The sequence below is a fragment of the Chamaea fasciata genome, unplaced genomic scaffold (assembly GCF_029207755.1).
Source record: "Chamaea fasciata isolate MVZ Bird 193981 ecotype frontalis unplaced genomic scaffold, bChaFas1.0.hap1 SCAF_1, whole genome shotgun sequence".
In the NCBI taxonomy this organism is placed as follows: domain Eukaryota; kingdom Metazoa; phylum Chordata; class Aves; order Passeriformes; family Sylviidae; genus Chamaea; species Chamaea fasciata.
Genome location: NW_027094086.1, coordinates 89,754,620 through 89,769,192, shown reverse-complemented (window position 1 = coordinate 89,769,192; position 14,573 = coordinate 89,754,620). Strand labels below are relative to the sequence as shown.

The 14,573-nt window shown below is 42.5% G+C and overlaps 1 protein-coding gene across 1 annotated transcript in view; it reads left to right on the top strand.

Moving 5' to 3' along the window:
- Window positions 1-14,573, top strand: part of GMPR (guanosine monophosphate reductase) — a 41,773-nt gene that overhangs the window by 7,981 nt on the left and 19,219 nt on the right. The window contains exons 5-6 of the mRNA XM_066188890.1: window positions 6,433-6,514; window positions 9,082-9,188. Of these exons, the coding sequence (XP_066044987.1) occupies window positions 6,433-6,514; window positions 9,082-9,188 (189 nt within the window). The remainder of the gene's footprint in view (window positions 1-6,432; window positions 6,515-9,081; window positions 9,189-14,573) is intronic.

Below are 14,573 nucleotides of genomic sequence, written 5' to 3'. Positions count from 1 at the left end.
GTATTGTCCCTGGTGACATGATTAGTCCAGTGTCTTTGTCTTTGAAGAGTTGTGGGAGGGAGCTTAAATCACAGTTAAAGCCAAAGCTCATCTCTGTCAGGAGTGGAAAGAAAATCGTGTGTCATGCCCTCCTCCACCTCCCCACACATTGCTGACTTTGCTGACTGCAGAGGGAAATCAACCAAGATGAATTCTCCAGAAGGCAGAGGAAGTCAATGTCAAAGTCAGATATCAAGCCCAGATTTTAGTCCAGGGTTCGTAGGCTAGTCTCATCCACCTTCCACGTCTGTTCAGCTGCCTTCCTAGTGTCTCTGCTTTTGTGGCTAAAGTTATTCTTACTTCAGGTCTCGTTGTCCTGATAGCACCACCTGCTTGAGCACATTTACAGCCCTGACCTATTCAGTTGTCTTCTCTGATTGTAACTCCTTTCTCTGAACACGGCTTAATATGGCTTATGTTTTTCATCTCTGCACAGTGATAATTTCCACTCCTAAAAGCATGCTTACAAACTTGGGATGTTCAAAAACCTTTAGTTTTCCAGAGCCTCCAGAGTCTGTTCAATCCCTGAAGGTCTGTGATTCAACTAGAGACACCCACCTCTATCCTGCTTCCAAATGAATTCATGTTCTGTGCCAAAATGGCCTTTTGAAGCTGTTCTGGCTGAAATGCAGGAGCTGGTCTAAGCTCCTTTTAATGGTAATCTGGAAGACATGTCCTGCTGCTACCTGTTCTGACTGCTTTGATGTGTCCGTGCTATGCCTGCAGTATGTTCTCTGCTGTTGAGGCTTTCAAACAAAAGGGTTACCAGTTAAATAGGAGGTATAAAAATAAAGAAGCTTTCTCTTAGCTGAAAGTGATCTTCAGGACCTTGCAGGCTGTCTTGTTTGCTTTCCTCAGCATGACTATTCATTCCACAGTCAGCTGCAGTGCAATACATAACAGTAACCCAACCCTGGATCCCAGGGAATGTGTTTTCCCAGGGGCCACGTAATGGGTTCAGCTCTGAGGTTGAAAGGGGATGTGCAAAGCAACTGTGGTTAATGTAGTACTCTCTGTGGCCAATACTCCCCTGCAGATGGAGGATATCTCTTGTGTAACAACCTTTCAAATGCATGTTTCTGTCTTTTAAAATACTTATTTTATTGCTCACTTACTTGCACATTATCTTACTTTCTTCTGCCTGGTTCTGACACAAGGTTTTTTCACTGCTGCATTTTGTATTAATTTACAAAGAAGATCAGTGTCTCCATGGAACACAAAGGGTAGGGAAGACAAATGGGCACAAAGGTACAATGTGACTTGTCTTAAATCACTCATCAGGTTGGGAATGGGAGAAGGAGTATTTAAGTCTTCTGAGTGTCTCACAAGTGCTTCCCAGAACCAGGAAGATCCTGAGGAGGATCACCCATTGGAGCGTTTTGCTGTTGCACAGTGTTATGTGCATCAATTGTGCTTACTTGCTGAAGTCTAAAGAAAAACTTCAGTCAGCATTCATGATGGAGGATCAGAGCCTTTATATTACTGGTTGCATAGTCCTTATTTAGTTTAATTGTAGACTTTAGGGTTATTCCATTACCCTGGAAGTCTGTCTACAAGCTAAGTTATCTTTGCCAGCAAGGTTTGCCAGGTTTTTATCCTGGTTTTTTCTTTTCATGGTATCCCTCTCTGTTCATTATAGAAGAGCAGCCCTGAGGAGAGCAGGGAGTGTAGTAGGAAGAAGACTGAGGCAGGAGCACACTTGGAGATACAGTAGCACAGTAGCACCCACAAGGTGTGGGCCAGAGAAGGAGACAAGCAGAATTGCAAAGCAGAGGGAAACAGGAGGAGCCAGAAACTGTTGCTGGAGTCAGTAGCAGAACTTTACTGGGCCTTAGTTGGAGTCAGGATTCAGCCAGAGAAAGCCATGCAGACTACTCCCAGTTCATCCCTGGAACACACACCAGAGTCAGTTCAGTCGTGGCATGTCCACCAGGGCTGACAATCTCAGAACAGGGGTCAGGCAGCATCCCAGGATAGGAGAGAGTGATGCTGCTGAGCCTGTCTCAGGTGAGGCACAGTACTGAGTGCAAGCACCCACTGGGTATGGCTCAACCTTGCAAAGGGCATCTCTCTCCTTCTCATGGTTAAGCACCCCTTGCTTTTGTGGGTGGGAAGTGTCCTTTGGCCGTCTTCCTGATAATGTGGAGGCACAGACTGTGCTTTCCTCTAGGATACAAGAAGAAAGTTTGAGAACTGTTGTCATAGACACACTTCTCCCCAGCTCGATCCATTGCCATTTGCCAGCAGCTTTCAATCAGTGCAGCAGTGTTCTTGTCTTAGGCAGTATGAGTTGATATTTATAGCAGGCTTTCATGAGGCACAGTATCAAATGCCTGACTGAAATTCAGAGGCACTGCCCTACTGTGTTCACTAATTTTGTATCTCTGTCAGAGAAGCCATAGTCTTTATAATCCTGTTAGGTAAAATCTTAATCTCATTAAAGTCAGTAATTTGACTTCTCTGAGGCCAGGATTTTCCTCAGGATTGACCCACAGTTCAGTCATCCTGGATAGTGCTGGACTGACCCAGGATGGTGTTCACTTGAAACCTCATACTGAGTGATGGTCCATTACAATACTTGCACTAAATGCTGTGTTCCCTGACTGCTTGTGTAAACACACTGCAAAGTGTATTGTCTGTAGTGACTTCATTCTGCACGTTCCAATTGTGTTCTATTCTTTTAAGTTAATTTTTAAAGGGTTTCATTTCTGTAGTCTCAGTCTTTCTATATTGACCTTTTCAGATTTTTTTTTTAAGTTGTACTCTGGCTTTACCATTCCGGTGGGGACTTCAAAAGCCCTTTTGCCTCAATTCAGCTGTCTTACTGGTATCAGTGGTAAGGCAAACATTGGTTTAATTTAAGCAGAGTTCAGCTGGATGTGAGTAAACTGATTTCCTTTCAGCTGTCATACTGGGGTCTCTTCACATACAGATAGCTGTGCCTCTCTCATAGTGTTTTTTTTTGTGCTCTCTGAGATCTGCAAAAGGTACCTCAAAGAAGCAAGCCTCTCACTGGCAGGTTGAAGTCTGCTATGTAGAGCTCCACGTCTTACTTGAAAATTTGTTAAGGATCTGCAGATTCAGAAAGACAGAAATCAGTGATGTGTGTACATGCATTCCAGGAAAAAATGTATGCTGGGGACATAAGTTCTTTTCCCTGCTAGGATGAGCATTTTGAACCAACATATGCAGTTCCAACGTTTTCTAGCAGTAACTTAACAGTAAACGTCTGGTTAACATTTCTGAAGAGACAGTTTGACAACCCTCTATGCTGTGCTAATGAGAAGACACTGCTGTTTAAGTTAAATACATATTTGATCCCAAATCTCATGGAACCACCGACTTGAATACCTGCTCCTCCCTATTTATGAATCTTTGAGTATGTTCCAGTATTTCACCAAGTTGTAATGTGGTGTCATACAGCACAGGTGGTCATCTGCCTTGCAGAGGTAAATTGCTTCCTTCGTGTCCTAAGTGGCACACTCTCCCATCACCCCACCTGAGAATGCATAGCACTTAGTATAACAAATTACCACTGAGCAGAAAGGAAGCAGCACTTAGCTGAAACACTGTACCTATTATATATTCTTTATTTCCTGATTGTTCCATTTTATTTTATTTTTAATCAATATCATGCTCTTTTGAGCAAAGTTAAGTGGTCCTGTATCATAGACCACAAATTGCTGCTTGATGTTATCACTCTTTTTTTAAGTGCTTCAGGTGGTGGCTTGTCAGCTGTTTCAAGGTAATAAAAGGAGGAAGCAAAATTCAGTACAAATAAATGGTGAAACAGGAGTCAGAAATCAGTATGTGCAGAACAGGCCTTGCCCAGTATTCCCTGAGTACCCTTCTGTTGACTTCAGCAGTAGCTACATTGGAAAAAAGCTAAGAAAATACTAAGGTCTTTAGAATTTGCCCTCTTCTCTGCCCATATCAGTACTGCTACAAACACTTGCTAGGTCCTGTAATATCATTATGTAAGAGGTTTTCTGAACATCTCTAGATCTGAATTCAGATCTCCAGAAGTGAATACCCTGTCTTTTGCACAAGTGCAAAACAGGTGATGTGGAAAACTGGAAGGTTATCTTGTGCAGTTTTTCTATTTAGGAATGTTCTGTAGACATGAGATAAGCCACAGAGCTGAGATACAAACCAAACTTGGTTTGTAATTGTCTAAGAGTATTGAAGGAGCTGGCCAATGTTAGAGCAGGACCCCTCTCATCACCTATCAATGGTCTTGGGAGTCAGGGGAGGTTCCTGCTGACAGAAGATGAAACAGTGTTACTCCAGTTTACAAAAACGGTGTGAGGGAAGACCTGGGAAACCAAACAGAGAGGCATGGGGCATTGGCCACCTCTCTAGGAAGCCTGTTCCAGGGTTTGTCTACCCTCTTGCTTAAGAACTGATTCCTCATGTCAGGTCTGAACCTCCCTGAGGGACACAGCTTTGAGCCACTCATATGCAGGCTGTCACTGGATCCCAGGGTGAGCTCAGCACCTCCCTCTCCACTTCACATCCTTCTTAAATTGTGGGGTGCAATTTTTGGGATTGCATTCCTGTACAATATTCCCTCAGAGTATGGGAATGCAGTTAGTACAGCTGTAGTGAGTCAGTTCAGCATGTGCTATGTCAGCATTCATTTGCCTTGTGCAGCCCTTTGCAGAGAGGAAAGCTTGGTCTGAAAATGCACTGGCTAACAGTTTGTTTTCAAATGTAACTCAAAGCATAGGTTTTAGCTCATAAATCTCCTCTGAATAGGATTCAAATGTCATTTGAAATCGTTGCTCTTTGAAGACTGTCTTTTCCCCAAAAATCATCTGGACAGAGGACACTCCTGGCAAGGGAGTTATCTCTAGCCTCACTCTGATTGCTGATCCATCAGATCCACAGTTGGACGCATGCAAGGGCCTGTCGTGTCACACTGAACTTGCATCAAAATGTTTCTTTAACTGAATAGAAATGGACTGGCAGCTCTCTGCACTTAGTGCACCAGTTTTGCAAGCCAATTACCAAGTGTGTGCTAGAATGTAGTTTTGTAGTTTCTTTTATTAAGAGAATCAGTAATTTCATCCCACTGGCATTCTCTGCTTTCTCAGCGTCCATGGACCAGAAAAATCTGTATGTCATGGTATGTTACTACAGGCCCCATACCCAGCCGAGGCTCTGACAGAAGAGGGCCCCTACCTCAATAAACCACCTGTGAAAAACTTTGCTTTAGGAATAGGTAACACAGTATCAGAGGAAGTTCTACAAGTTTCTGCTAAAAGTTGGAGTAGGTAGATGTTCCTGGAGGCATGAGTAAATCACAAGGTGACTGTGAGCCACCAGTGTGACACAGGCAATTGCATTCTTGTATGTCAGGCAAGATATTTCCATAGAAAGGGCAAGTGTGCAAAGCCTTGGTGAAAACTCACCTGTACCACTGTGAATAGTTCTCATTCCTCAGGTTCAAGAAAGTCTTCATGAAAGGCTTCTTCAAGGAAGTCTGATATGAAGGCAAACAAAGACTAAGTAATTGATTAGGGGTGTGGAGAGCAATAGAAGAAGTTTTCTAGAAGAAGCAAAACAAGGGCTGAGAGAGCTGCCTTCACTTTCAGCAAAGATAACAATGTAGGCAAAAGGAAGAAAGGAGCTGCTGAAGTGCAAGGAACAATACAGTAAAGAACACAAACCAATTCAGAACTTCTTTCAAAGAAGAGGTCACTCTAAACAGCATGCTCTCTGTATCTCTGCAAAGGTCGTGCAGAGGGTAAAAAAACCTCTGTTTTTAACCTCTGGTGTCACCACAACCAAATGTACGTAAATGATGTGAACACTCAGATTTATACAGTCTGTATGTACATTCAAATTTTGGCACCAATGCACAACATTAGGAGAGTAGTACCTTACTTTCAATGGGCAAAATACTGAATCCTAAAGGGAAAATATATTTTCCAGCATTTTAAACAAGATCTGAACTTCTTCCTGCAGAGTGAGTTAGGCAAAAGGCATTGAGGTCTCTAGGCTGTTCAGGAGAGATAGGTAGGGCAGGAGAGGCGGAGCAGTTCACTGTATATAAGAGAGAAGAATAGCCCTTTTGGTTAGGGATGATGTGGTTGATAGCCTCTGGGTGAGGATTAGGGGGATGGATGACAAAGAAGATCTCCTGATGGGATGCTAAGGATCAGGGTTTACTGGACTTATTGTTAAATTTATTTGACTGGAGAGTTTACCTGTGCGACTGGTTTTGTCTTGGTGGCATGTCCAAGGAACAGGATGGTGAACTATATTCTTCCATACTCTGTGTAGTTCAACTTGTAAAAGCTCTGGATAAAACTTTACATTATCATCTTTAGTCTTTACTGAAGTAGTCTTGAAATCTCCTGTTCATGTGATATTATTCTTTCTTTCTAGGCAGGCAATGTGGTGACAGGAGAAATGGTAGAAGAACTTATTATTTCTGGAGCAGATATTATTAAAGTGGGTATTGGACCAGGTAAGTCAAATAAGGGTGGATTTTGGTACCATTGGTAGAGGAGTTGTCCAGGTGGAACAAGTGCATAATGCTGTTTTCTTGCCTGTTAGAATGCCAAGACCCACTCAGGTCAATAAAGTACCAGTGGGCTTGCACACACAGTGTGTTTAAGAAATATACACCCAGGGTGCTAGTGTTTCATACTGCACAGTGTGGCATATTGCACTTTCAGTCAGTGAAGATGCCTGTTATCAGAAGCACTGGGCTGCCTGAGTTCCTGACATTATCACTGATAACAAGTGTTGGTTTGGGAAGACTTTTCTAGGCTGTTGGAAAGAGGATGAGTCATCCGAGCTAAAGCTCAAAGGATACGGTGTTCAGGTGTCCACTTGTATCAGGGAAAGACGGGTTTCTAAATAACTTTATGGTTTGTGTTCTGTGAAGCTGAGGTTATCCTGTCAGTGTCTTCAAAGATGAAACGGCATCAACTGTGAAATACAGATAGCTTTGCCTGTACCTGTTACTATTGCCTGGAGCTAAAACTTACATTTATTCCCTTACATGCTATCTATCACTCTAACATTTCCATGGATAAACAAGAGAACCCTGAACTTCTTACGGAGTTTTCCCTATATTCCCTTCCCTAATATTGTTGTCTGGCATACACTGCCATTATCGATCTATCAATCTATCTTTCTGTCTTTCTTTTCTTTCTTTTCTCTCTTTTTTTTTCCTCTTCTCTTCTCTTCTCTTCTCTTCTCTTCTCTTCTCTTCTCTTCTCTTCTCTTCTCTTCTCTTCTCTTCTCTTCTCTTCTCTTCTCTTCTCTTCTCTTCTCTTCTCTTCTCTTCTCTTCTCTTCTCTTCTCTTCTCTTCTCTTCTCTTCTCTTCTCTTCTCTTCTCTTCTCTTCTCTTTCCTCTTTTCCTTGTGCCTTCCTTCACGTGTTCCTTCTCTTGCTATTTTCTTCTTAGGCTGCAGCTGGAGTCACCATATGTGGGTTAGATTTTAAAGTGGCTAACACAAATGCCACTGGCAGTATAGCTGTGATCTGCTAGTGCAGTGCAGGCTGATTGTTTACTCTGCAGTGCCAGATAGTGAAGGTCCATGAATGGATAGCTGGAGCAGAGAAAATGATGTAATAAACATTGCAGTTGTGCCCAGGAAGATACCAAGTAATAAATACTGCAGAATACATGAAGAATAAATAACAGAGATTTCATGGTGTAATTGTCATGGGCAAATTCAGATTTAAAAGAAAAAATAATTATCGTTTGTAGCCTTAAACATGGCAATACAGGTAAATGCTGTATAGTCCTCCCTGGAGATCTTCCTGAATAGATCTGTGCAAGTCGACCTTGCAAACTCACAAGTAACAAATGCTTCTCCCTCAGGTCTTGAGTCTCTTCTCTGGATAATGATCCATCCTGTGGAAAATGGCAGTGATTTATTACAAAGTATTACATACACTGTAAAGTACAAGCCCTGTAGAAATTATATTAAAACTAATTTTCTTACTATTTTTCAAGAACTTTTCTTTGTGTTTTCACTTTGTCAGTTCTTGGAAGGATCTTTGGTAACTTCTGCTTTACTGGTAGCTTGAGTATACCTGGATATCAGCTGAGTGAAGGGATCCAGATTTCACTGCATTTGGTTTAGAATCTGTTTTGAAATTCTCATTGTCATGCAGACCTTTTACATCTGTAACCTAAATTATTTGACCTAGACTGGAGAAAAGCAGTCCTCATTTTTACTCTTAATTTGAGGAAGAAAATAGAGAAGGTATTTCAAGAAGTCTATAGCCATGTTGCTATATTGATCTATAATTAATTTGGTTATATATGTGTTTATATATATATATATATATATATATATATATATATATATATATATATATATATGCACCCCTTTATTTTTATCTTTATGTACATGCATGCACAATGGGTATATAGATCAATGATTAGATATTGTTCATGTATTTCCTTTGTTGCACTATACAGCTTTCAGATGATTACTTATCCCACTTTTTAAATGCTATGTGCTGATTTTTTTATGTTCCCCAAAATTGCAGTCAAATTATTTCTGCTGTTAGTATTAAATAAATATGGGAAAACTGTTAAAGAAAAAAAAAAAAGCAGATTTTACCAGAGAATTACTTCTTTAAAAGTGCAGAAAAGAGATAGAAATACTTATTAGAAGAAATAGGTAATAAATCCTGCTGTTGAGTCTCACAGGTTGTGATTCTGGTCCTTTTGTCCCCTCCCTTCAGGTGCCTCAGTTAGATCTGCGTTCTTGTGATGCAGTAATTCCCTCACTGAGAAGCATTACTGATGAGAACTAAACTAGGACTAGCCTGGTTAATTCTTCCGGAGAAGAAAGGGGGGACATCAGTCTCCTCAGCCACAGCTCCCATGAAGTGGTGTGAGAGCATTTCAGAACTCAAGTTCCTGTGTGTTCCTTTTATCTGTGAGAAGCCAGCATTGGCCATAGAGACTTCTTGAGAGAAAAATAATGCTGCTAGAAACACATTTTTTCTGTATCATTTCTGTCATCCTAATGGGCTGTGTTTATTACTCTCGTTCTCTTGTCTAGGTTCTGTGTGTACCACTCGGATTAAGACAGGGGTGGGCTATCCACAGCTAAGTGCTGTTATTGAGTGTGCAGACTCAGCACATGGCTTGAAAGGACATATCATCTCTGTAAGTAACTATCATCCACTCTCAGATTCCCACTGTGCAAATGGTTGTGGAACAGGAGAATCAAACAGTCTATTGCCCTGCATGTTAAAGCCTGTGCTTCTGTCATCCCCAGTTGACTCCTGTATTAGCTCCTAGGACAGTCAGTAGAGATCCAGATGTAAAGAAACCAATTCTCTAACATTAAAAAGATGTGCACACCTCACTCCTGTTAACGACTTTCAAAATCATCTTCTTGCTCCCTGAATGGAGTAAGCTGTTAGGTAAACAGAACAGGAAGCTTGACAGTGTTTTCACTATTGAAGCAAACAGTAATTCCCATGAAAAGCTTCTGAAAAAGGGGTGGAATGTAAACATGACTTTCCTCAGAGTGTGAGTGAGGAGCATACAGGCAGTAGAGGGAGCACAAAGTAAAATTATGCAAATCCATCTGTGCCCTAGTTGGATTGATTCAGATAGCACCCTTACAGAGCTCTCTGCACAGGGGCAGGAGTAGTTGAGGTGGCTCTTTGGAGCACAGCTGGACGTGAGCCACTTATGTTTTCACCAAACTCTGGGGAAATAACAAGTCTGTGGAAGAAAAAGAGCATCTGTCTGTATTGCCTGCTAATGGCAGGTTCCACTCTTGTCAGCAAGACCAGATTCATCTCACAGAGAGAAAGTAAATTGGTAAGCATGGCCTCAGACTGAGCTAGAGTGCAGTCTGCAGCACCCAGAGGTCCCTAGTGTGTGGGGACACACAGGCAGGCAGCGTGTCCTGGTGGTGTCAGGCTGGCACACCCACTGCAGGCTGCCTATGAGGCAGCTGCTCGTGGGAAGGGCACAGGGGCTCACCTGAGTGCTGTGCTCACAGCCAGCAGGCTCCCTCTGCCACCCTAGGAGACACCACACTCTGGATTTTAGATCTACTGCCAAGTGAAATCACTGGAAGGCCCTGGTTTTTTCGACCCAGTTGGGGCTGGTATCCATGTGAGGAAGGAGGAGTGTTGTGTGTTGAGGAGGGCGGTGAGAGGAAAACAAACTGATTGGGGATGGGCAAAGAGTTGACTGGATCTCTTGGAGTATAATGGAGCAGGAACATGTGTTACAGTCAGATCTCTCTTGCTCTTTATTGTTAATGAATATGCAGTACCTCCTCTCCATGGCTCCTCTACATGAATTTTGTAGGAAAAAAGAGAAGCAGTCTGTGATTTTTGTGACTTGGGCAGTATTGCAAATGTTTTTTGTCGATAACAGACAGTAGAACATGTGTGCTCTAGAGCATGAAAGCCTCACTCGTTACTGTGAAGGCTGGATAAGTATAGGTGTCATCCTGGCAGCGGTGCTCAGAGACCCATCCTAGTTTTGCAATAATCATTTTCTGCTAGCAGCCCTCAGAAGAATGCTGTTGTCCTGATTTTACAAGAAAACAGGGAGTGTGTATTTAGACTGTTGAAAAATTAGGTGGTTCTGTACTCTATCTCCTTTCCTGCGTTGGGAATGGATCAGTTCTTGACTTGCTCAGGTTTCAGTCATCCCGCACCTAACAGCCCCCTACAGGGGAATATAGGAGAACAATTTGATACCTGTCTGCTACCAACATCTGGGCCACAAGAAATACCTTCAGGTACAGCTGGGGTCTCTAACACCACTTCAGCTCAACTCTGTCGCCCAATCTAAGATATAAAGCAAGGGTAAGGACATTGTGCCTGAATTCTGGAGCATTCAGGTGAGTATTGGTGTATTAGGGAAAGAAAAGGTTGGACTGGATGGTTGTTGCCAGAGCTCTGGCAAGAATATAATGGAAGAGAGGTATCCTCATGACAGAAAAACACCATATGGCAGCAGTTCTAAGTATAGAATTGGGTCTGGTCGCAAGAAGTATACATGGCATCCCTCAAAATGTCTCACTGCTGTCTTTCTGGGGTTTGAAGAGGGGGCATACCCTACCTGAGCCAAAAGAAATCCCTACAGGCAGAGTATTACCACAGCTATCTATGTCAATTTCCCAGGAGAAAATGTGTCCACCAATTTTTGTTATGTTGATGTGGAAGTAGCAGGAGGGATGTGAAAAGATTCGAAGCCTGCCAGCTAGCTTCGTTTAGATTATAGCTAATGGTGTGGTATGGGTTAGTCCCTTGGGGTACTTTCTTGTATCCACTTCTGTCTTGTCCAATACCTTCACCAAACTGAATCCTCATTCTTGCTGTATTGGTACAATTTCCGTATGAAGGAGAAGTCTTGCTCTCAGAATGAGGAAGTGATGGTGCTGAGTACAGTATTGGCACTGCAGAGAACACGGCAGAACTGAACCCTGAACTTCAGGAGCTCTGCTAGGATGGGAGCATAAACTGGGATTTTAAATGTTCCTATTACTGAAGTTACCATGTATGATTTTTGGAACTGATTCATTGACAAGGAAGTGACAATTTTCCGGCAAACATGATCGTCCAAGTGAACACCTGGTGTCTGTCTAGTCATTCACACAGAGAAGTAGGAGGTAAAACTGCACCAGTTACTTTCCTCATGCTAAATTATCTGTAAGACTCAAAGCTCACCTCAGAAATGAATCTTTTATGACTCACTGAAAGCAGAGAGGAAACCCTCCCTAAGATACAGGCATGGTTTCTGTCCTGTGCTGTTTGTCTTGGAGCCAGTAGTCTCAATTTTCACTCTTGCTAATCCATTGGCCTTGAGAAAGTGCTGCAGTGAGTTACAGTGGAGGGGGCCTGCTGGAGATGTTCTTGTAGGTCAGAGAACTCCTCTGCTGGACAGAAAGGCAGTCACATATTCTAGTAAGCCAGAAATGTGGGGAATGGAAAGCAGCCCTGCATGTGTTCTCTCTCATGTGGCTATCATTTGACGGAGATCCCTGTTTCCCCTTCTTCCTGCCTGGGTGATAGGTCACCAGCATTCAGTGAAAAGAATGACTAAGGGCTTCTTCACCCAGCTACTGCCATACTGTCCCTTTTTCCACACAGAACACTTTCCACAAAGAAATATACCCAGTATATGCAGTTCAGAATAAAGCACCATATGTATTGTTTTTACTGCTGTATATGCCACATACTTTATATATCTTCTGCATAATAAATAGCTATCTGTTTGGAGATACTGTAGAAAGCACTGACTATGCAGTTTATTATAAAGGTTGCTTGAAACATAACTCATAGTTATAAACTCATTATAAATTGCATATAATACTAAATGTTCAACCAGTGTATACTGTGTGGTTTTCCATGTTGTACTTTTTTTTCCTTGGGCTAAATTTTGTTACTGTAAAATGGCTTATCTATCTGGAGAACAAGACTGGGGACAAAAACATTACTTCAGCCACATTAAAGTGATTCTGTTGATGGGAAGGCTGCTTTCCCCCATCCTTCTTCCTAGCACCCACTTGGCTCAGACTCATGCAGTCTACAGGTTCCATGACCATAACCATTTCCAGTAGTCTTTCTTATTGTGCTAGTTCTCCTGAATTCAGAGGCAGATTTTTACAGATAGATTTCCCCAGGGTTCTGAGGTAGAGGCTGAGCCTGCAGCAAGCTCCGTTACTGAAGCCCAGCCATCTATAAGTCATTCTGAACCCAGACCCAAGGCTCTGTTGGGATAAGCTGAATTTCAAGGAGAAGCTTCCAAGGCAGTGCAGAAGCAGAACAGTCTTACTTTGTAAACAGAGTGCCTTCTTTTTCAGATGGAGTGAAGTGCTTTACTGCATATAGCTTTATTATATAGACTCTTCTGACATAACTGCTCTAGTATGTGCCCTTTTTGGTTCCCTTTCTGTGAATCACTAAATTTACCTGCTTATCTGAAGTAACTGGAGACATCTACAGATAAAGAAGGGCTGTGAATTATCATTGTCGGTTCCTTTTATCTTAACTGGTAACCCATGAGCTTCTGAGCAAGTCTCTTAAGCTGCTCAGCATTTTGTAATTTGGTAACATTCAAAGTGTAATTTTTTTGAAGCTGGTGATTAATGGTTACGCAGTAAGGCCCCCAATCCTCATGGTGCCTCTGAAAGCATAAAACCTTCATCACTGCCACTACTGGGTTAGGTATAAAAGTCAGATCCTGAGCCACCCAGAAACAACTGACTGCAACCCACCTACCAGAGAGCATTCAAAGCCAGTGTCTCTCAGATAGTAGGAGTCCTAAAACTGTTCTTTGAAGATTATTAGACCCTTCTTTCTACCCTGGCTCTTCTTCCCTTGACACATGCACACACACTCACACCCTCCTCCAGTCTATGACAGACTTGTTAAAGGGAAAGAATTGCACAAGCAGAGCCCTTAGAAGGAGAGAGAGATTCAGCTGTCAGCCCAGCACTCGTTCCTGGAGCTGACAGCAAGGGTGTCTAAGCTCAACAAAAGCATAATGTGCTAGAGGTTATCAGCAAATGGAATAAAAGCCTTTAGAGTTTCACCAGGCGCTGTTTGCAGTGGGGTGCCCTTTGAAAAGCCACTCACGTTTGGATCCACCTGCTCAGTTTGTGTGTGAATCCTTTTCTGGGCACACAGAGTTTCTAACCCATAGCCCTGCTGCCAGCTGCCCATCAAAGCCAGCTCTAATGTGGCTGATGGTGGGGGTGTCTGGCTGTGCTCGGCCGCAGGTCACATTTCTGCCAGCAGGGAGGTGAAACAGCGTGAGGTAACTGGCCAGCCTGGGGGTAGCTTCAAAAGCAGGAAAGATGTTGGCAGTCTGCAACGGATCCAGATCATCAAAGGAGTGGGGAGCTCTCCTGGTACAGTGACTGTGTAGACTAAAGGATCTTTTCATCTGGTGCTCAGACCTTTACAAATTGTAAAGAACCATAGCACATGATGAGCTCTGCTGTGTGTCATTCCTCTCTTACAGCTCTATCGCACGTACACAACCTCCCTCCCCTCAACTGAACCCCCTTCATCAGTCACTGCATTGTACTGAAACTGAAATGTCTAAAATGCTAAAGGTCCAGAGTGCTGTTGTTTCGCATAGCAAACAGTAAGGAGTAAGATGAGAGGCTCATTGTCACTTACCAAAGATTGTATTAACCAGGTTTGTTAAAGATTATCAGATAAAAATCCAACCTAACTGATAGTATATTCCCTCTCCCCTCCCACTATGACCTTTTAACATATTGTAAACTGCTGAGAAAGTTATTTTAAATGTCTTTGGTGGTTTAAGGTAGAGGCTCGTGGTACCTCTGCATCACACAGCCTTTCATTAAAATGGCAGGGGATGATTCAGATCATCAGAGGAGGTTTTATTTTCTGGTTTCTGGGATTTGGAAACTTGCAGTCAGGAATTTGTATTGCTGCTGTTACCAGTGATATTATCAGTAGACTGTGCAGTAGAGTGGGTGAGCCACAAGGAGGTAAGCAGTGGAAAGAATTATCTGGATTCCCTGAAAACGTAGCCAAGATGATA